The following is a 23,134-nucleotide window of genomic DNA, read 5'->3' as shown; positions in this document are numbered from 1 at the left end:
AATGGGTCACGGGACCCACAGGTGGTCATTCAAATGGGTCCCAGAATCCTCAATACAATGTTTTCGAGCGCTGTGAGCTTGTAGATCGGCTATTTTCAAAATGTTTGCTTCTGTTCTGTTTAAGACTTTCTACGTGGATTTTATTTGTGTTAACGTAGGGTAAAGTAGGATGCTTTCACCCATGAACAATGGTGGTGTCTGTGGAATTTTAAAATGTTTTTCTTTTACCGCGACCCGGTAAATTATTTTAACATGGACTCCAATGGAGGCGCATCCCCGGGACCCCAGGACCATGACATGAATGAGTCCCTGGGCGACTTGAATGAGTTTTTGATGCGGGATGCGCACGTAATGACATCACTGATAATATTATGCCTCACCACGTTCCATCCGCGGGTCTTCTAGTGTCAGGGAAGAATTAGCCAGCCTCGATGCAGTGCAGATATTTCTCTTTTTTTGGAAACGAATAGAAGGTAAATCATCAGTTTTGTTCAGATCACATGACTTCTGGCTGCACTCTACTTGGTGCTGCTGGGATCATTCACAGACTGCAGAAAAGCGCCGTCTATGCTTCCATGCCCAAATAAGGATTTGACGCTTAAAATGACAAATGGACTCGTCATAGGCGTTAATACATTAGTTTATTTAAATAGTTGCAAAAGTTTGTTGCGACCGAAGGTCGCATATACTCTGAAGAATCGTGTCGCTTGAGTGTCCTTCCTTCCTTCCTTCCTTCCTTCCTTCCGTATCCTCGTGACCGTCCTTCCGTATCCTCTGTGATGTCAGTGTGATGTCAGCGAGTTGTGACATCACTTCCTGTACAGGGCAGCTACACGAAATGTGGATAACACTATATATGGAGATAGTCCAGTCCATCATGTCATATGGGACTACCGTCATAGAAAGTAGCCATTGTTAGGCCGGAGTCATTGGCTGTCTAAACATGGAGATGTGGATAACACTATATATGGAGATAGTCTAGTCCAATATGTCATATGGGACTACCGTCATAGACAGTAGCCATTGTTAATCCGGAGTCAATGGCTGACTGTCTGTACAGGAAGTGATGTCACATGACATACTTTTTATGCCCATATATGAGTCCTAACATGGAGATGTGGATAACACTATATATGGAGATAGTCTAGTCCAATATGTCATATGGAACTACCGTCAGACACAGCCATTGACTCCGGCCTAACAATGGCTACTGTCTATGACGGTAGTCCCATTATGACATGATGGACTGGACTATCTCCATATATAGTGTTCTCCACATTTCCATGTTTAGGCCCCATCGCTCACACCCTCGATGGGGTTGGCGATAGGGCCTTTCTGTGTGGAGTTTGCATGTTTCCCCGTGTCTCCTAGGGTTGATACCCTCACAAAAACATGAACAAACTCCCCCCAGAATGATAACAACTAGAATCGTCAGAGAAACACTGTGGTTGGCCAGATAGTCAAGAATTGGCGCGACCTCGCCCTTTAGGGCGAGGTCGCATGTCACCCTGAGGTGTCTTACTAGTTTATCTAAAGGCATGTTTTCACTACAGTTCCGGAATTTTTCCTGCAAAATAATTAGCATAATAATTTTCAACCTGCCGGGAGTTTTGTTTTTTGGGTGTTTTCACATGAGCAAAAATGCAGGCATTGCCATAAAATACATCGTTTTCACTAAAACCATTGTCACGGTATAAGTCCGTGTTGCCAGACTTTGCGAGAGAAATAAGCAACCAGGTGTACGAAAATAAGCCCAAAAAGTGATATTATCTAGGCCACAAGAACACTTTAAAACTAAACGCATCGCCGCATCAGCTACTTGAAAAGTGATCTAGAAGCTTACAACAAATAAAACGCAACCAGAAACGATCAAATTATATATAAGCAACTTTACGGAAATCAAGCCCATAGTCGCTTATAAGTAGCAGGCATGGCAACACGCCATACAGTCTCACTGCTTGTTGAGCAGCCGTAACGGGTGCTTCGAGTCTTCGCTTCTGTCTTTCTTTTTCTCTCTCACCCGGCCTGAACGGTTCCTGAACCCTTCAAATGGATTTAACAAGTTACAAGACATATTCTTCATGCAAAAACACATAAGGTTCAGAAAGGATCGCTGCATGATGCAACGTGTTGCACTTGTGGGCTTGTAGATTATTGTCTCCACCAGCCGAAGGCTGAGGGAGAGTATGTTTTCCCCTCCGTCCGTCCGTCCGTCCGTCCGTGCGTCCGTGCGTCCTCGCAGTTTGTGAACAGCTAATCTCAGTCACCGTTGGCTATAACAGGCCGATTTGTGTGGCCTGGTTGTTACCAGCTAATCTCCGGCGCCGTTGGCCCGATCGCTGCCAAACTGAGCACACACACTCCCTGGATGCTAATTCAGAACCTCTGCCCCACATTTTTTAAATCAGCCTCATGGTGGCGCTATAACAGGCCGATTTGTGTGGCCTGGTGGAGACCTGTGCTCGGAAGAGCACTGCTTCTAGTTAGCTGTGTTTTTTTTTCTTCACGCGGCACCATAAACAATGGATGACCAGAGAAAGAAAGAGACTTCTGCTGTGTTTGTCAATGCGATTCTAGCCTAAATAATTAATCCCCTATACAAGGTGAAGCTGTAGACTTACTTTATTTCTATATATTCCTTTACATTCAGGTCGTTTTCAATCCCAGATACAATGTTTTAAACTGTTAACTGGCTCCTTTCATGCACCTGGTTGTAAAAAAAAACGGCAAATTCGCGGCATGCGTTTTCACTGGAGGGAAATGTGTATTGTCACGGTACTCTCAGCGAAAATTACTAGGTATTTTCACGTCACGTTTGGGGCACCAAAACTTCCGGCACACAAAATAGGTGGCCGTTTTCACATGGCGTGAATTTCAAAATTGCCGTAATTTTGGAAAAAACTTCCAGAAGTTTTGCTCTATGAAAACGGGGCTTTTGTGAGAAGTAAGCCGCCTGTACGTTAATTACTTGCGCCAGCAGAGTGCACAAGTACTAGGTTCGGCTGCGTATGTACGTATTTACGTATGTATGTATGTCTGTCGGTGTCTGCCTGTGTTTAAGCCTGTAGGCCAATGAGGAACCAGCATTCAGTGTTGATGTCACTGGCATCGCCAGTGGTGATGCCAGTAGTCAGCGCACCTCATGGCACGTATTGCTGGCGCACAAGTAGGCCATACAGGGCCTACTTGTGCACAAGGTGCAAGTTGGCACCTCGACAGAGTGCAGTTCTAGTTATAAACTATATATACTGTACTATACTAGAAAGATGCAATCCTGATAAATTGCGAGTGTGGTTGGCGCTTTTGCATTTTCCCATTCAAGTCAATGGGGTTACTTTATAGAGTAACCTTTAGCCAATGAGGAAGCAGCAAAAAACACTTTTATCCAATGAGAAAGCTGCATAAAGGTGACGTCAGGAGAATGCTTCATTGAACATGAACAATAGTGTGTTGCCCTATAGGCAACCACACTAATTACAGCTCTTTAACAAGCTCACATTGCGCAGTATTCGTCCAGAGTGTTAGATGTCGTGCACACTGGTGGGCGTGGGTGGAGTCAGCATCTCGTTACCGGACGGTCGTGCGGTCATTCTGGGCAGAGGACCCGAGACCGGCGTCACTGACAAAAAGTGTTCCAGACACCAAGTGAAGCTGGTGGCTTGTTACAAAGACCAGGATGTACTGGTTACCCAGTTGGGCCCCAACCCCAGTTCCCTGAGCAGTGAGCAGCTGGGCAGGGGTCAGTCTGCTAAGCTGACCCACGGAGGTAGCCTATACCTGGTCAACCAGCAGCACCCGTTCACCCTGTGCTACGCGCTCAGCTCCAACGGAACGGCCTCCACAGAGCAGCACAAGTCCCTGAAAGCCAGAGACAAGACCAAGGAAGGAAGGAACAGCAAGGACAAAGACCCTCCTCTGTCCAGTATAGGGTCCAAGCGCAACATCAAGGATTTCTTCTCTGCTTCTCCCAGGAAGTCCTCTAAGAGATCACTGAGCCCAGAGGGGAGAGAGGAGGATGTGAAATGCCATAGGAGACACCAGAAGTTGTGTGATGAGGAGATGAAGGTAGAAGAGGAGGAGGAGAGACTGGCCGAGGAGAAGCTGAGACACTTGCAGGAGATGGCAGAGCAGGCCATGGGAGGCAGCATCGTTGGCAGTGCCCAGCAGTCATCTTCATCAGCATCTTCATCAGCCTGCACCAAGAGCAGCTGGCAGCAGATAGGAGCCCTGATGCTCTACACTGCAGCTGAAGTCAGGGGCAGCGACAAGATTGCTGGCTTTGACTTGGACGGTTGCATCATCACCACCAAGTCTGGAAAAGTGTTCCCCACTGTGCCAGATGACTGGAAGATTCTGTTCTCGGAGATTCAACCCAGGCTGGCCAGCTTGTTGAGGAAAGGATTCAAGGTTGTGTTCTTCACCAATCAGATGGGCATCGCTAAAGGTAAACTGAGACCAGAGGTCTTCAAGTCTAAAGTAGAGGACATCCTAAACACTCTGCAACTACCTGTACAGGTGTTTGTAGCAGCTGGTCCAGGTATCTACAGGAAGCCAGTGACAGGGATGTGGGATCACCTGTGTGAGAAGGCTAACGGTGGAGTGTCAGTTGACAACAGACAGAGTTTCTATGTGGGAGACGCAGCGGGTAGACCAGTCAACTGGGCTCCAGGAAAGAAGAAGGACTTCTCCTGTAGTGACAGACTGTTTGCTCTGAACATTGGACTACAGTTCCACACTCCAGAGGAGTACTTCCTGGGCTGGAAGAGCGCCCCCTACAGCATGCCTGAATTTGACCCGAGGAAGCTGGACTCCAGAGACAACCTGTACGACCCCCCCTCCTCCCCCCTCACCACCGCACACACTGAGGTCATCGTGGCAGTGGGCTTCCCTGCTTCCGGTAAATCCACTTTCTTCCACAGCCACGTCATTCCAAAGGGCTACGTCTATGTCAACAGGGACACACTGGGTTCGTGGCAGAGTTGTGTGTCGTCATGTGAGCGCGCTCTGAAGGAGGGTCGCAGCGTTGCCGTGGACAACACCAACCCGGACGTGGAATCTCGCAAACGATATGTGGACGTGGCTAAGGCAGCAGGAGTTTCCTGTCGCTGTTTCTACTTCTCAGCCTCTATGGAGCAGGCACGACACAACAACAGGCTCCGAGAGATGACTCCTTCCGACACCAAACATGTCAAAGTGAACGACATGATATTCCACAGCTACAAGAAACGTTTTGTAGCTCCTGACCTATCAGAGGGCTTCTCGGAGATCCTCCGCGTCCACTTCGTCCCACGCTTCAAAGACAGCCAATCAGAGGCTCTGTTCCGTCAGTTCTCCGAAGGCTGATTGGACAGCGGGTGCCCTAGTAGACACTGGTTCTCAACATAGGGCCCCGGGGACCCCCCAGGGGGTTCCTGGTGGACCCTTGTGGGCCCGTGGCTCTGAGAGTGTACGAATTCCAGAGTAGAAGAAGAAGAAGGACCCAATTTTAATATATCTAACTATTAATTTACCAAAACATTACTTCTGAGACTCCTACGTTCAGTCCCTCATCGCACACCCCCGGGCACAGGACTAGTAATACAGTTTTAATCTCCGGGACCTCAATCAACACTATATATGATCCTCAGTGGGTAAGGGTTACAGACCTGTAAGGTTCCATTTGTACTCTCCCGGAGTTCCAGACCTGTAGAGGTCCATTTGGTTCCATTTCTACACTCTCAGAGTTACAGACCCATAAGGATCCATTTGGTTCCATTTGTACAGCCCTGGACTGGGATTATCCATGGCTTTGGACCGCCAGTATTCTTCCCTCTACATCAAATCTCTCGGCCCGAAAATGGATGATCTACCACCTCACAACGTATCAAACATTGAGCTTGTAGATCGGCAATCTTTTAACCGAATGTTTGCCTCCAGGATAAGAGACACTATAGGGGTTCATGTGGTCCCAACTTCTAAGAACCTTGGTGTTGTCCGCTGTTTTGACCTCACAGGCACCCTTACTTGTCAAACGGCTTCTGCTCTGCACCAGAGCAGGGAGAGGAGAGGCTAGAAAGGGAGGGGAGGGAGGGGTCGGTTTGACAAGTAAGGGTGCCTGTGAGGTCAAAACAGCGGTTTGGTTGGTCTCAGGACGTTGTGTAAACACAATCCAATAAAAAAATACTAACTTTGAAGCTGAAGAAATAACCGCACTAGTATAAAGGCTATACACTCTGTTAGTTATGAGAGAGCCCGCGAAATCTAGCAACAGGGGCAGCTATGAAAAAAATGGAATAAAGCAGGTATAAAGGGGTATGATAAAAGACAGATTTAACCCTATATGTGTTTTGGTCTGGATGACTCCTTTAATCAAACTCGACTACTGTAACTCTCTCCTTACTGGCCTCCCGGCATGTGCACTTAAGCCTCTCCAAAATGATCCAGAATACCGCAGCACGCTTGGTCTTCAACCAGCTGAAAATCTCACATGTATCCCCCTTCTCCGTTCCTTCCACTGGCTTCTGGTTGCTGCCCGCACAGATTACAAAACACTTCAAAGCAGCCAAATGCCCTCATTTCTTCAACTATGCAACTATGCATCTGCTATAAATGCCTAAATTGTAAATTTTTCTGTGTCAGGCATGTCCAAATATGGAGTCTATGACATCATATTGATGACATCAGAGTACTCCCATCTATAGTGATTTTTGTTTTATCTATATTTTCCGACTTACGAATATGAAGTTGGTCAGTCCCATTGGGGCATATCAGTTGAATCGGCGGTGAAGCCCCCTATTGTCAAATGGATTAAAATAGAAAGAGCTGATGATCTACAAGCCAAAACGCATTGTGCCTTTTGAAGGTTTTTGGGGACAATATTGACCTGACCAAATTAGGGACACCAGGGTGAAAGTGGTTTAACTGGCACTAAATATACAGTATATATATATATATATATATATTGGAAATGTAATGAAAATAGATAAATCATTTCTTATTTTCTCTTTTCCCTCTCCCTCCAATTGGCGGTCTGACGGCCGTTTGGGGGGTCGCGCCCCCATTTTGAAAACCAAAGGGTCAAGGTCACAGTATATATGGCGTGAATCCACTGTGTACCGTAAGAAATGTTCCATTATTGATGTGACGTTAGAGCCTGGGGCGTTTCCTGGTGGCATAGCATCACAACATCAGCAGCATCCATCATGATTTGGTCCTCCTTTCATGTGTTGGTTTCTATAGAAACAGCCAGGCGATGTAGCCTGCATGCCCTTTATATTATGTTGTGTGAATTCAGCTGAACCTCTGTCCTGAGGGAGGGAGGATAAATTGTTAAGCTCTACGCTTGGAATTATATCGTTAATCATATTGAATATTGTGAATCATGTCATGAATCATGTTAGTATACAATATGTACATTATACAAACACAGACACGCAGACAAACACGCACGCACCCACACACACACGATGTTTCGATGTGCCGTTGATTCAAGCGGCCAGTAGTCCGAATAACCTGCCATCGTGGGTGAACGCTAACCTGCCGACGCAGGTGAATGCTAACCTGGTGAATAAGTCTAAACCTTAATTAACCCTAACCAACCCTAAACCTATTCCTAACCGAAATAGTGGGACATCGAAATATCGAGATTTAGACATGTTATTTAGCTTTCAGTTAAAAATGTGATTCAGTCAAATGACTTTTGATCAATTATTGATCAAAAGTATTGTTTTTTGGCAACCTTAACAGAAGATCGATAGAATTGAAAAAGACAGACAGTAAGTCGCTCATCCTCCCAGTGGGAGTCATTAATGTATATATCGCTACAATAGCTGGGCCTCAGGGTCTACACTTCCTTGCCTTTATCTGTTTGGAATACAGAAAACACTTTATGCATGTTCTGTAAAGGTCTTAACAAGATTACAAAATGACAGATTTGTACGTCTTTAGTTGTTAAGGAACAGACTGGAGCCTGGGTCACTCACAAAGACATGACGTGCCAATATTGGACATATGTTTTTTCCATACATGTTGAAGTTATTATGTTTATTTAGTTAAGCTAAGTAATACTGCACTTCTGTATCTGAGTAGCAGAATACTGTAGTGTGTCCAAGCATTCTTGCTGCACTGTAAATCACAAAAGCAGTTTAGCCGAACAATTGCTGTCCAGTTGCCATCATTCAGTATTGTTCCCTAGAGCGAACAGGACGTACTTTCCTCTGAGTAAATCCTGCTCGTTTGAGACACAACTACTCAGCCTAACGACTCCCAGTGAGCAATGGCAGAACAACTTCTCACCTATAAACCAAGCTCATCTCCTCTGGGAGGGAAGAGGAGGGGTGTCTGGTCTTGATGAATCCTCAGGGGAATAAAGAGCAGTTAATCAGCTATTGATCACTGCTGTGGAGCCTCATCATTGATTCCACTGCGCCACTGAGGGGGGACACTGGGACAGCTTGCCACAGCTACAGTAACACATGATGAGTTGTCATATTATGTCCATCCTCTTTTTTTTTTCGTGACTTGTTGAGGTGATTGTGTATTCCCAAAGCTGAACAGCCTTTTTCAACATTCAGAACATGGTAGACAATGGCAACCCAAGTAACAGACTGTTGCAGCAGTGGCTCAGGGGTAGAGAAACCGTCATTAAAACACGGAGGGTTCCCGAAGGGTTCCCAGTTCAATCCCGGGCTCCCCCTGAGTTAGTGTCGAAGAGTCCTTGAGCAAGACTCTGAAGCCCTAGTTGCTCCCGGTGAGCAGGTTGGTGCCTTGCATGGCTTCCTCCGCCATCTGTGTATGAATGTGAGTATGAACTATGAATGTGTGTATGTGTGTGTGTGTGTTGTTGAATGTAATGCACAATCTCTGTAAAGCACTTTGGATAAAGGCGCTATATAAATGCACCATTTACCATTTACCTATGTGATTTGGAAAGCACTGGAGGTGTTCTCATAACCCGGGGCTCAAGGCTCAGAGTTGTTGTACCCCCCTGTGGCTATCAGAGCCCTGAATGAATAAACCAAAAATAAAATGTAGTCAGGAACACTCATGTCAAAGTATGTAATTAACCATGTATTGCAACAAATGGAATACAGTTAGACTTGGCATTAACGGGCTCCGTGTTCGGAGATGTTCCCTGAACTTTGTACACCCATGCTTGCTAAGCAAAATCGGGGAACTTTAAGCGAAACCCCCCATAGGGATACAATAGTAGTACTATAGCAATACATTGACATATTAGCTTGTATCAGCAGACTTAAAATCGCAAGTATTTGAGCCTATGCCATACTCTAATCAAAAGGTGGAGGAGGAGGTAGCTAAGCAGCAGCAGATGCGAAGCTTTGGATGAAAGACGAGCAGAGCTATTATAGTCAACGCAAGACGTATTTAAAGGAGCATCCCTTACGGAGTGAGAGCTCTGATTGGATTAGACAGTGTGAGGTAATGATTAGCAGATCTGTGAATGAGGAGTAGGAAAGGATCTGACTGACAGCTGATTACAGCTGAGGCGGGCGAGACTCACGTGTCCTGCATAAACTAATGCTATGCTTCATTAAACCAAAAACTGTAAGAATCCCTAGCAGTCACTCAAAATGTTACTTGCACATTTACATAGACAAGTTAAATAGACAAGTGAAATTGATGGCATACATTATTATGTATCCCTTCTTGCACATTCTCCAATGCTGCTAAATATATCATATCTGCCTGGCTGTACTTTATTTCTAACATATATATAATGTTCTTATTTTCTTATTTATTTTTTGTTAGTTCATTACATCCAGTATTTTTTATTATCTTGTTATTATATGGTATTGTTGTGTTAGAACATGTACCACCAACATTTCACAGTTTGATTGTTGTCTCACATACAGTACCTCCTACCCCTTCTCTCCAGCCACCCAAAATATGAAAAGCAATTCAAGATAATTGATGTCGATTCTACCAGGGCCTTTATCTCTCTGAAGCACGGTGGCAGGCCTTTAAAGGTTGAGAGAGAGAGAGAGAGAGAGAGAGAGAGAGAGAGAGAGAGAAACAAAAGGTTCTTTGAAAACACTCCCCTGGGTCTTGATATTCAGAGCTCTCTCCAAATGCTCTGAATTGGTCTAAAGCACATTGACCCTTAAATCATTCGACACCACAGTGATTTACTGGTTAACAGGAACCACACAGAGAAGTAAATCTGTACTTCAGTTTCATGAAGCCAACATTATCAAGACATAATGGCTTCAGAAAAAAAGCTGGGTCTCGGGACCCTCTCAGGGCTCCTTGAGGGGGTACAAATGGACCCTTACAGCCAGGTCTGTAACTCTGAGAGTGTACACATCTCAGAGATATGGAGGTCCTTGAATTTGTTTAAAAAAAAAAAAAAGTTAGGGAACCACTGAGAAAGGCCAGACTGGGAATCCTAAACACTGCAGCTGTGATTTGAGGTGTCGTATATCTGACCACACACTCGCTGGTATCATTCAGTGAGCAGAGCGTTTCCCTCATGTTTTGTCTCCAGCATGGGAGCAGAAAGGAAGGGGGTTTCCAAGGTTAAACACAGTATTCTGAGGCTTTAGTCCATCAGCCAACATCATGATGGTGGAATTCTTGTCTCCTTTCACTTTATCAAGACATTTCGACACAGAAAGGAAAATCGACACAGAAAGGAAAACAAGTTTTGTTCATTTAACTCTGAAAGACACCATGTTGGACAAAGTGTGGGAGTGCGAGGGATAAGAAATGAGTTTGTTAGTAGAAATGAGAAAAGTAGGTTCTCTGCAGCAACAAAAAAGGCAATATATCGTCACTGTCGGGCAGAAACCTTGTATCTCCAAGTTTCAAAATATTATAAAGTGTTCACTCTTTCATAAATTCAAGAGTGTTGCACAAAAGTAGTGAAAACAGCAGATCTACAAGCACACAACGCCTCGCAATGTGAGGCGTTGTGTGCTTGTAGATCAGCTATTTTCACTAGTTTAAATCATTTTTAAAATGATAAATACAAAACGGTTTTGGACATTTCCACCCGACAACGACGATATGTTTCTGCTCTATGGCAATAGAGACAATATACTATATATTAACACAGGTAAGGAAAAAAAATCTATTTGTGGCTTTCCACTGATGATAGAAAACTAGACTATCTTTCTCTGGACACCACAGGTAATTAATCACAGTGGTTTATAATTAGCAAAATGCCAGGAAGATTGACCGTTTACATAAAGCATTGCTTTTGTGCCGGAAAGAAAAGAGAGCCTCGTTTTATTTCAGATGAACCATTATGGGAATCGATGGAACATTGCATTCAGATTAACAACTTTAAACCCTATATACTTTGTTGACCATGGGTCCCCCATGTGGGGCTATTTTGACATATTATAACATGCCCAGAATAGCTAGGGTTCATGTGGATTAAATGGAAAATGCATTGAAAGATAACACGCAACAACTCTCCCCTCAATGTGTGTGTGTGATAAAGCCAGGTCACGTTCCTCATTAAGGAACTGGAGGATCACATGTAGTGCACACGGATTCGCCTTGTCCTCCCTGTTCAATACTGCAGAGCCCTCCTCTGTCCTGATGGATGAAACCATTCCCAGCCTCCCTGGCAATGATTTATTGCAGTGCTTCTCAAACATTTTTATGTCAAGGACCCACAAATTGATATGCATTTGACCCCCACCTGAAAAGATTTTGTGCCAGAGACCCCCATATAAGAGAAGATGTGTATGTTGAATTATTTTCTTTTACATAGATTTTCTCTTTATTATTACTTTTTTTTAGAAACATAAAAAAGGCAGATCTACAAGCTTGTAGATGGGCTATTTGTGAATAGCCAAAGTATAAACGGTATAATAGGGTTTAAGTGCTTAAACTGATTGTGATATTAACTACTTCTGCATGCTGGGGACCCCCTGGAACCCCCTCAGCCCACTATGAGAACCAGTGATTTATTGGACTGGAGGCGTCCCAGGCGGTCAGCAGGAGGTTACCAGTACCTAACTGGAATGCTGCTTTGTGGCTTCAGTCTGGTATCTTGTTGCACTGATACAATGTGCTGACACTGCACTCCTCCCAGCTGTGTGTGGACTCCATGTGTTGTGAATGCTAAAAGAAAGCTCCATGTAGTATGAAACCAAATGATGCGTGCGTGCACACACACCTGCATCTTAGTATGCTTATAGTGCTATACATAGGGTCCATCCCGGGATGGGTGGATAAAGCCCAACACCTCAGAGACATACTACTAGTATTGTACTGCAGGAAGCATCCCTGGAGAAATACGCATGAAGATGACTGAAGATCAGCGTGTGTGTGTGTGTGTGTGTGTGTGTGTGTGTGTGTGTGTGTGTGTGTGTGTGTGTGTGTGTGTGTGTGTGTGTGTGTGTCTGTGTCTGTGTGTCTGTGTGTGTGGTGCGTGCGTGCGTGCGTGCGCGCATGCATGCATGTTTATGAAGGCAAAGATTTATTTATGAAGTCTAATATCAACGGAATAAAAAGTCTGCCACAGTAGTCTCGCGAGCCAGTCCGTCGTCATACATCTGGAGCACGGAAGCGCTGAAAATTATCCGCAGGGAAAGCGGATGTGACGCCTCCAACCCACAAATATCGAAATAATCAGAAATGGAAATTCAAAAATAAAATGTAAAGATATTTTCGTGAACGGAAATGAACAGATGACAGTTTCAGAAAGTTTTGCTTTCCGGGGAGGTGTAGTTCCAGACTATATTATAGCATTCAGAGATTGTGGAATAGTTGTCTGGCTACGCAAGACTGCTGCCACAGTATAAAGTCGGCAATGAATGTAATGATAGATCTGATGCCATGTTTTCCACCAAATATTGACATGCATGCTGCATGCATAAAATGACAACATTGTGTGTATGTAATGCATAAACGATGGCCCTAGCTGAGAGGGTAGAGAGACTTTCCGGTAATCAAGGTCACCTTCCAGCCCACATGTCTACTTGTCCCTGAGCAAGGCACTTAACACTAACAGCACCTAACCAATAATCACCACCCACAAGGCCCTCAACAACCAGACTCCCCTCTCTGAACTCCTCCAACGTCATGGCCACTCCCGCTCCCTCAGGTCTGGTGATGCCAACCTCCTGGACATCCCCGGGACAAAGAAACCAACCTGGGGTGACAGGGCTTTAGCCTCCTCTCGCATCAAAGCTGGCCCAACCCTCGCCACGTTTAAAACCACACTCAAAACCCACCTTTTCAGACTCGCATTCTCTACCTAATCCTAATCTCCTGTTGAAACCCAAAACTGTCAGGTGAAAAGAAACTGCTGATGTCAATGTATGTAAATTGGGATAAATAATAATAAAAATCTCTTTTTGTGTGATTAGGCCTATGATTTCCTCTCTCCAAAGCAGACAGTTGTTTTGTGATTGCATCAACCCTTTGTGTAGCTGCCTACTCATGTTGTTCTTTGCTGTCACATTTCTCACTGCCATAATGCTTTCATGCTTAGTGTGTCTTGTCACAAATTAGCTATAATTGTGCCTTTTCTAATCTTTTGTAACCATGTTGTGCGGGTTTGCTATAACTCGTGTTTTTGTGGCGTGATTCATGTGTAGCTGTCTCAGGATGCTGTTTATAGTTCTGTGCACATCTGTCTATTTAACACATTTTCATCACATAGTTGGTCTTGCTTCATTAACCCAAAATCTCACCCAAAGACGTTGTAATTATCTTGAGTGCACTGTCAGACACAGAGCCTACATTTAAATGCACCCAGCATTTACTTAATTAGAATACGAGCCTCACACAGACTGGTCAAATAGGCAGTAAATACACAACTTACACAGCTGAGTGCCCACAGACAAGATTGCAAATAAGCATCAATTACCAGTGCCAATGAGCATTGTGTCTGTGCCTTTTACAGATATCAGGTTGCTTCCTCTCCCAGTTGATTTGATGACTGACAAAAGAAACATTGCAATTAAGTCACACATCACCAGGCCCACGACAGTTTGAAATGCCTGATCAGTGAACCAAATGAAAACGTATTTCTTGCTCTTCTCTTACAAGTGATAGGTGCGATTCCACCTGATGGCATGATGATCTAAACCAAATACCACCAATAAGTAAGAAAACCACTGGTTCTCAAAGTGGGGCCTGGGGACCCCACGGGTCCCCCAGCAAGATGTGTTGATGATATTGCATCAAAATCTGTCAAACTGTCAATCTTCAACCCTATATACAGTACATAGGGTATTTGAAAATAGCAGATGTACAAGTTGTAAGATATTTTCAAAAGATCTTGAACATTTTTGAGTATTTTCTTAAACATTTTAAATCTTGTATAGGGTTCTCTGGCACAAATGGAGGTCTGCAGCCAAATACATATTCATTTGGGGGTTCTTAACATGAAAAGGTTTCAGAACCACTGATCAAAACCAGTCAATGCAGTACCATCAATAGCTTTATCTGAACCAATAAACAGCACCAGGGCCAGTAAATGCATCGTTGACCGTCTTCACACCCTTGCTGACGGCCAACTTACATGAACATGTCGCCCTCCTCCTTCTCACACTCCGTCCCACGTCCTCCCACTCGTCACACAGGCACCAGAGGGACAGGCTGTCTGTGTTGCACAAAACAAAAGTGTTCCATCTGACAGTTTGCTAGCTTGTGCTTGTAGGTCTAACAGCTGTGTCCCTCATGTTCCTTTTGTATTGACTGATTGCAGTGGTTGACACTCAGTCACTATAAGTACATTCACTTCAGTCAATGTTTTGAGTGTCTGTACTTTACTTGTCTGTACTTTTACTTGTTGAGTGAGTATTTATATTTTTGGAAACGTATGACCTTCTCCCCACTACATTTCCAAGACAAATATTGTTCTTTTGATTCCACTACTGTTCTAGGAAGGGACCCCCAGGAGGCCGGGACCCAAACTTACAAATATACATCATAAATGAGTCATATTTCCAAACTATTGAAAGTCACAGATGTACAAGCTTACATTGAGCTTGTTGATCTGCTATGTTGTTTTCAAAGCATGTACTTTTGAATACTTAAAGAGGTGGTGCCATAGTTTTGTACTTTTTTTCTGTTTTGGATGTGTCTATTGAGTTAACATAACTCTATTAGAGTATCTTTGGTTTCTTCCTGAAAGCTGAAAGGTCCAATTGAAATACACTGATATAATGACATCATAATATCATCCCCTCCCCCTTTTTACCATTCAACACTGTGGGTGTGGCTAACTTCAGCTGTGTCACCACCCACCTGGCAACCAGGCATAGGCCTACTTAAGGAGCAGGTGGGTGTGGCCACATAAACATAATTTTAATACTTTCTGTACACTTTTTTGAAAAGAATCTTCCTCCAAGTATAATCATAATACCTGACGATTATGTTGTAGGGGGAAAAATCACGGCACAATGTCTATGTATTCGTAAAAGCAATTACACCAGCAATTTGACAGAGGAACCTTCACTTGTAGTGGAGTAATATTTGACCAGGAGTATCCATACTTTGACTCAAGTACTTTATAAAGTATGTTTGGCTCTGTGCGTCTCCAGCCATGTTTAAATTGTGTGTGTGTGTGTGTGTGTGTGTGTGTGTGTGTGTGTGTGTGTGTGTGTGTGTGTGTGTGTGTGTGTGTGTGTGTGTGTGTGTGTGTGTGTTTCTATCCAGGGTCAAGGGGAGGTTTCAGCCATGGAGGGAGACTGTCTCAGCTGTATAAAATACCTCATGTTCATATTCAACTTCTTCATCTTTGTGAGTTCACCACATCCTCCGCACACTGCATGCATATACACACAAACCATTAAAATACCATCTTTAACTTTTGTTAATTTAAATGTATTAAATTTGTGTGCCATTTTAACCATTTTCAACCTGGCGTCCGCGTTTGGGCATGTCTTTATTGTCCAAAAATTGTCACACAAAGATAGTGGAAAATACCTGAAAGGTCGATTTTGTAGATTTGCAGAACATAAATAAAATAAAATGTATCGAAATGCATCACTTTGCATCGGCTATCTAAGGCTTTCCGGCACAGAGAGGGAGCTGTTGACACATAACCAATATTGATAATCTTAGTCAACATACAGTAGGCGTACGTAACTCCCCCTGTGTCTCTGTGTTTGCAGCTGGGCGGCTCGCTTCTGCTGGGTGTCGGCGTCTGGGTGCTGGTGGATCCAATGGGTTTCAGGGAGATCGTGGCTGCCAACCCTCTGCTGTTCACTGGCGTTTATGTGATTCTGGCCATGGGCGCCATGCTGTTTCTGCTGGGCTTCTTGGGCTGCTGTGGAGCCGTGCGCGAGAACAAATGCCTTCTGCTCTTTGTGAGTCAATATATATCGTCAGTAGATGTCATTCATAGACGCAGAGTAGTCTATATACAAAATACAAAACACTGCTACTGTGCCATACTGAGATAAGGACATTTGCCACTGTTAGTTTTGTAATACTGAAAATACATGGTGCAAATGTGCCCCCTAGAGGAGTTGAAATGAAATTGCAGCCATGGTCTATTTTATATTTCAATATCTGATATGAAATAAACAAACAAACATGATTTCATTTTATTTTGATGTTATTAGTGTGTGTGTGAGTGAGTGAGTGAGTTAAAGGAGTAGTTCACCCCCAAAATGATTTTTTTTCTATTGATTACACATGCCATGGAGAGGAGACTTCAATAATAGTTTTTGTATTTGTCGCATTCCAAAGACAAAAAATGTATTATAGTAACTGTACCCCCATTGTTTCCGGATGGGGACCCAAATGCATTTGATACCCATCCGGAATCAATGGGGGTACATTTATTGTAGGCTAATCAAATTATTGTCTTAGGAATGCGACACAAACCCAAACAATATTATTGTCTCCATGGCGTGAGTAATCAATAGTAAAGAAAAGTCATTTTGGGAGTCCGAGTGAACTACTCCTTTAATCTTGCAAACTGCTGGACCGGTTAGAGTCAAGCAGTTGTGTAAAGTAAGTATACTTAAGTACAATTTAGTACTTGAGTATTTCCAATTTCCAATACTTTTACTTCTACTCCAATACATCTCAGTTGCAAATATTGTACTTTTACTCCACTCCTATTATTTAGAAACTTTAGTTACTAGTTACTTTGTAGATTATTATTACAAAACATGCATTAACCACATTCAGCTCTATATACCGGTACATTTCGTCTATTTGCCCTATATACATTGTGAGCTTGTAGATCTGCTATTTTCAAAAGATTTGTATACATTTGAAAACTTGAAATGGGACATTCTGTATGAGTACTTAATACATTTTTACGCCAATACTTTTATACTTTTACTGAAGTACATTTTGCTGAACTTGTAATAGAGTATTTCTACATTGCAGTATTGATACTTTTACTTCAGAAAAGAAGATTTTACTTTTTTTCCACCACTGGCGTCAAACATTTCGTGCATGCTGCCAGTAGGCTCAGAAGGAAGATACTCCACCTGTTGTTGTGATGGGAGTCACAACTGCTCCAAACCTTATACTTGTATATCATATCATGTAACAATAAATGATCTTGACAGTTATGCATATAAAGTTATAAACCATATTTACACCTTCTTTCATCTCAGTTCTTCATGCTCATCCTCTTCATCTTCCTGGCTGAGCTGGCAGCGGCCATCTTGGCTTTCCTCTTCCGGGAGCAGGTGAGAGTAACTGGCTGCTTTTTCAGTGTCTTTGATCTTTGACTGTTTCAGTGTTTCCCTTTTGATCAATGTACTGTAATGTGACAATAAATTACATCAAGTGACTTTTTAAGTGTCCTGATATAAATAAAAGGCGCGTTTTGCTGGCGCACACATGGCCACAAGTGGACCCTGTCATGTTCTCTCAGCATTAAGCTGTTGTGTATCTGATCTGTGTATATCATACGTGTGCACCTGTGTTGTGTACCTGCTGTATACCCGTGTTGTATAGATATTGTGTACTTGTGTGGGGTAGCTGTGTTTACAGTATATACCTGCTGTGTACCTGTGTCTATGCAGCTGAACAGAGAATACTTCACCAGAGAGTTGAAACGTCACTATCAAGGCCACAACACCACCGATGTCTTCAGCTCCACCTGGAACGCAGTCATGACCACGGTAAGCTTACTTACTCCATCACCACCATGGTAAATGAAGCGTCAGCGATAGTTTATGCAGGACATGGGAGTCAAGTCGCCGCCCAGCTGTAGTCAGATGTCAGTCAGCTCTGTTCTCATACCTCATTATCATATCTGCTGGTCATTGCGTCACATGACTGCCATACTCCAATCAAAGCTCTCAATCAGTAGGGAAGGCTCCTTTAAATACGGCTTGCTTTCTCTACCTATGCTTGGTTTCCGAAGCTTGGGAATCATTCGCTGCTTGCTGCCTCCTCCACCCCAGCCTCCACCTTTGCACGATCAGTCTGGCTAAGCTTAAATTTGTGTGATTCTCTGATTAAGTTACCTGTCATGTTGGTAAGCTCAAATACTGTGGTTTTGACAAAATTTCATGTCAATATTGTTAAGCACAATACTGTGATTTTGATTAAGTTACATGTCAGTGTATTGCTATGATTCTGCTATTCTATCCCTATGGGGGGGATTGCTTAGCGTTCCCTGATTTTGCTTAGCATGCTCAGAAAAGCTTGCACAAAATTCAGGGAACATCTCCAAACGCAGAGCCCTTCAAACGCCAAGATTAACTGTATTCCATTTATGCAATAAATGGTTAAATCTACTTTGACGTGAATGTTCCTGACTAAACCTTACTTACTGATAACCTTACTTACTGCGAGGCCTTGTGAGCTTATAGATCTACTATTTTTGGCTGAAGTTCTCAGAATATGGACACTAGGGTTCAAGTGGTTAATATAAAAAAGGAGAAAAAAACTTTCTGTCACTCAAAGATTTGGAGGATCCCTGTAGTAACTCTGAGGAACCCCTAGGGGTCCCGGACCCCCTGTTGAAGACCCCTGTAGAGTAAGTATGCTTGCTTACTGTATCACCATGGTAACGTTACTTCACAGCGGTACAATATTTGCCTCTTTATGTAAAGGCCCGGGATTCTAACATAGGTCTCCCACGTGGAATGCTAGGGGAAGGGGAACCCCCCCCCTCGCCCTGGGGTGATATTTGGCTTTTGATCCTCAGGCAGAGGTTCTGAGCCACCATTGCTACATGTAGGTGTAGTGAAGTAGCACTATATGGAAATACTCAAGAAAGTAAGAAAGCAAATACTTCAAAAATGTGTGCTTATGTACAGTGAATATACTTAGTTACTTTCCATCACTGAATCAGTGATTCCTGACCGTCATGTTTCTGTGCACAGTTTGACTGCTGTGGCGTAAGCAGCCCGGAAGACTTTGAGGAGAGCTTCTTCAGGCTTATCAACCAAAATAAGATGGTACCTGAAGCCTGCTGCCAGAGGGCACTTACTTACTATGTTGATAAGGAGCAGTGTGTGGCTGGGAACATGGCCTTCCGCTACAACAAGGTATGATACTAAGAACACATTCACTATTAGCACTGATTCTCAACCTTTTACATTTTCAACGACCCCCAGTTGGTGGTTCTCAAACATTTTCAGGGTAAGAACTCCCGGGTTTTATATGCATTAGACCACGGACCCCCATGATGAAACTATTTATCGCCTGGGACCCCAGTCTACACTGTAAAACTTCCTTGGTGTTACTCCAACGGTGTACACATGTAACCAAATGGACCCGCAAGGTAACATTTGTACATTGTCTGAGTTACAGACCTGTAAGGGTCCATTTGGTTACTAACCAAATGGACCCAAATGAAGCCCCTCAGGTACCCCTGGGGGTCACTGAAACCCAGGTTGACAACCAGAGACTTGTAGATCTGCTATTATTGAAGAATGTGAAAATATGTGCAAATCTTTGAATTTATATTTTGTAATTGTAAAGCAGACGTTTCTGTACTCAAGTCTTTGATTCTGGAACTTCCCTGGAACATCATATTTTGAGATGGGGGTCCGTGGCCAAATACATACAGCATACTTTTGGGGGTCCTTGACATGAAAAGGTTTGAGAACTACTGATATAGCAACATAGGTTTTTCAGAAAACTGCTAGGCTTTAGAAGAATTCTTTTTTTAATGGCTTGTGCTGTTATTAGGGATGGGACAATAAGCGATATTGTCGTTTATCGTGGTAAAAAACACTCAGGATAATCGTATCGTGGAGATTTAATTTATCATGATATCGTCCTCCATCGTGCACTGCGATCAATTCACCTTTTATTTGCTGAGCTGCATATCCGGTACCACTTAAACCCTCTATAATTGGTAAAAGGTACTTATAATATATGTACTTGATACAGTATTTTTTTCACTCTCTATCAAATGTCTTTTCCAAAAAAATAGCCGATCTACAAGCTAACACGTTGCTAGCTCACAACGCGTCACTATCTTGTAGATCTGCTATTTTTTGGCAAACGTTCCGCACCAGGAATGGTTAATGGATTTTATTATCGCGATAATATCGTAAACCACGATTTATTTTGTCACAATAATCTTGATGTGAAATGTTCACAACGTCCCATGACTCCCATCCCTAGCTGTCATTTGAATGTCATTTTTCTGATACTCACATTTCCATGCAGGGATGTTACTCAGCGATGATGGACTACTTTGAAACCTACATTTACATGGCTGGAGCTCTGGCCATCATGGTGCTGACTATTGAAGTATGTTCATAGACATCTTTATGATCATGATAATCAAGGTTGCATTTTTCTGCTTTTGATATCCCACTCATAAGCCATTTAGATGCTTTTATTGAAAAATAGCAGATATACAACTTACAAGCTCACTGCAAGCTTGTTGATCTGCTATTTTTCAAAAGTCATGAAAATGTGTGCAAATCTTTGAATATATGTATTTTTAAAGTGTACATTTTTGTAACTCAAATTTTGCTTCTGAGGGGTCCCTAGAAGTAAAACTTTTGAGATGGGATCCATGGCCAAATACATGTCATTTTGGGGGGTCCTTGACATGAACAAGTTTGAGCACCACTGACATATAAACATAGGTTTTTCAAAAAACCTTAGAAGGATTTAGGAGACACTTATAGAATAGGGCGGAAATATCCAAAGACTTGCACACATTTTCAAGATTTTTCAAAAATAGCAGATCTACAAGCTTGCAGAGCGCCGCGCTGTGAGCTTGTATATCTGCTATTTTTCAATAGTTAAAGCAAAACATTACGCGCAATAATGTGTACCCGTCTAAATGGGTTAAATTAGCCATGTCCAACATTTGTCCTTCTCGTTATCTCCCCAGCTCTTTGCCATGGTTTTTGCCATGTGTTTATTCCGAGGAATCCAGTGACCTCCATGTTCAGACGAAACAGACCATGAAAGAAAAAGAAGACAAGTCAAAGTCATAAAACACGCAGTAATGTTTACTTTTCATGTGTCTCGTGGAAGTGAGATTTTGAATTTGTTCCTCACGGTTTGGCCGTCTGAGCTACAGTAGGGCTGGGCAATACTGAATACTATGGTTATCTTGATATGAGACTAGTAATATTGTGATATGGCATAAGTGTTGTCTTTTCCTGCCTTTAATAATTTAAGCCTTATTTTATACATTTTAAAATGGTCAAAAATAGCAGACCTGTCTTTGATTGAAATTGATATTATCGTCACAGTATTTCTATTGAGATATTTTTGGTCAAACAGACTGTGTCATATTTGATTTTGTCCATATCGCACAGCCATAGTTTAAGGTACCTACAGCTTGAAGCTGTAACTCTTCTGACATCTAACAAACAAAATGAAGTGTCTTAGTTGAGGCCACTCCTGCTCTGGTTCCATTTGGTTCCATTTATACACTCTCAGAGTTATAGACTTGTAAGGGCCCATTTAGATCCACCTCAAAGAACCCTGATGGTCCCTGGACCCCACTTTGATAACCACTGAGTTAGACTGAGGGTTTGTACATTCAAGGTTCTGTGTGAAGTATTATGACAATGGAGTGTTAAAGGGCCAGTTCACCTCTGGGACAACCAGATCTTATTTTATTGTTGTTTGGTACAAGATCAACACAATCCTGAGTTATTTTTTGTGTTCAATCTGTGTTTTGAGATAGTATAAACAACAATAAAATAAGATCTGGTTGTCCCAGAGGTGAACTGTTCTAAAGTACTGAAGTATGTCATGGGATGAAATTGATACATTTTCACTTAAAGGAGCTGCAAGTGATATTTTTTGGTTACAGCAAAGATATTTGTTTTGTTTAAAAAGCTCTGTGTTTGATGGTAATCATTGACAGGGGTTTGTTCATTAACATGGGTGTCACTGTCTCTCTAGATCTTTAATAAAAAGAAAATACATTTTAAGGTGGGTCACCAATTTCATCCAATAAGGATGAAATTGGATTATCAGCTTCAATTTTATAATGTCAGCTCATTGTTTTATTGAATCACTTCCAATTTCACGTGTTTATCCTGTATCCTCAGATTCAGATTCAGATTTCTTAATTAACCATTGTGTAATACACATAGAAATTTGCTTTGGCATACTACATTTTTGCATTCAAATCAATTTTTTCACATATAACATAAACAAAAACAAAAACAAACAAACACAAAAACACAGACAGAACGCAACACACGTAGTCACCACAGCAGCCATGGGCGGCGCTATCTTGTTCTCTCTCTTGATTAGACGAAATTGGTATCCTAAACTGAAAATGTATTTTCTATTCATTAAAGAGCTATAGAGACAGGGAGAAACTTGTTACTGAGCAAACACTAGTATAGCAATGATTACCATCAGAATATTGAGCTATTTGACGTGTATTAAAAAAAGGAAATCACTTGCACCCCCTTTAAAGTGTGAGTGTGTGTGTGTGTGTGTGTGTGTGTGTGTGTGTGTGTGTGTGTGTGTGTGTGTGTGTGTGTGTGTGTGTGTGTGTGTGTGTGTGTGTGTGTGTATGTTGGGCTTGCATGCATTCGTGCAAATGTAGATATTAATAAGCAGGCCTGTGCCGGTGTACAGTATTGTTTTCATGTGCCATTGTGTAATGATGTTTATCGCATCATTTGTAAAAATGAGACTTTTTAGCTGGATAATTTCTGTACATGTGTTTTAAAATTGGTGAATTGACATTAAAATGTCTTCTGTGATGTTAACAATGTTACCAGTTTCTCATTTATGCACACATATAAGT

General features: G+C 42.5%; 2 protein-coding genes across 2 annotated transcripts in view; both read left to right on the top strand.

Annotated features, from left to right (window-relative positions):
- Positions 1 to 22,010, top strand: part of tspan18b (tetraspanin 18b) — a 33,915-nt gene extending 11,905 nt beyond the window's left edge. The window contains exons 2-8 of the mRNA XM_080729948.1: positions 15,622 to 15,705; positions 16,080 to 16,274; positions 17,544 to 17,618; positions 17,958 to 18,056; positions 19,269 to 19,433; positions 20,566 to 20,649; positions 21,245 to 22,010. Of these exons, the coding sequence (XP_080586074.1) occupies positions 15,643 to 15,705; positions 16,080 to 16,274; positions 17,544 to 17,618; positions 17,958 to 18,056; positions 19,269 to 19,433; positions 20,566 to 20,649; positions 21,245 to 21,292 (729 nt within the window). The 5' untranslated portion in view covers positions 15,622 to 15,642 and the 3' untranslated portion in view covers positions 21,293 to 22,010. The remainder of the gene's footprint in view (positions 1 to 15,621; positions 15,706 to 16,079; positions 16,275 to 17,543; positions 17,619 to 17,957; positions 18,057 to 19,268; positions 19,434 to 20,565; positions 20,650 to 21,244) is intronic.
- On the top strand, positions 3,526 to 5,343 carry LOC308288388 (bifunctional polynucleotide phosphatase/kinase-like; the record flags this gene model as incomplete). Its single annotated transcript, XM_080729811.1, has 1 exon — positions 3,526 to 5,343. One exon carries the CDS (start codon positions 3,526 to 3,528, stop codon positions 5,341 to 5,343), a length of 1,818 nt encoding a protein of 605 aa, XP_080585937.1.
- Positions 22,011 to 23,134: the final 1,124 nt, after the last annotated feature.

The sequence above is a fragment of the Nannobrachium achirus genome (assembly GCF_963921795.1).
Source record: "Nannobrachium achirus genome assembly, chromosome: 7".
In the NCBI taxonomy this organism is placed as follows: Eukaryota; Metazoa; Chordata; class Actinopteri; order Myctophiformes; family Myctophidae; genus Nannobrachium; species Nannobrachium achirus.
This window is presented reverse-complemented; position numbering and strand designations above follow the sequence as displayed.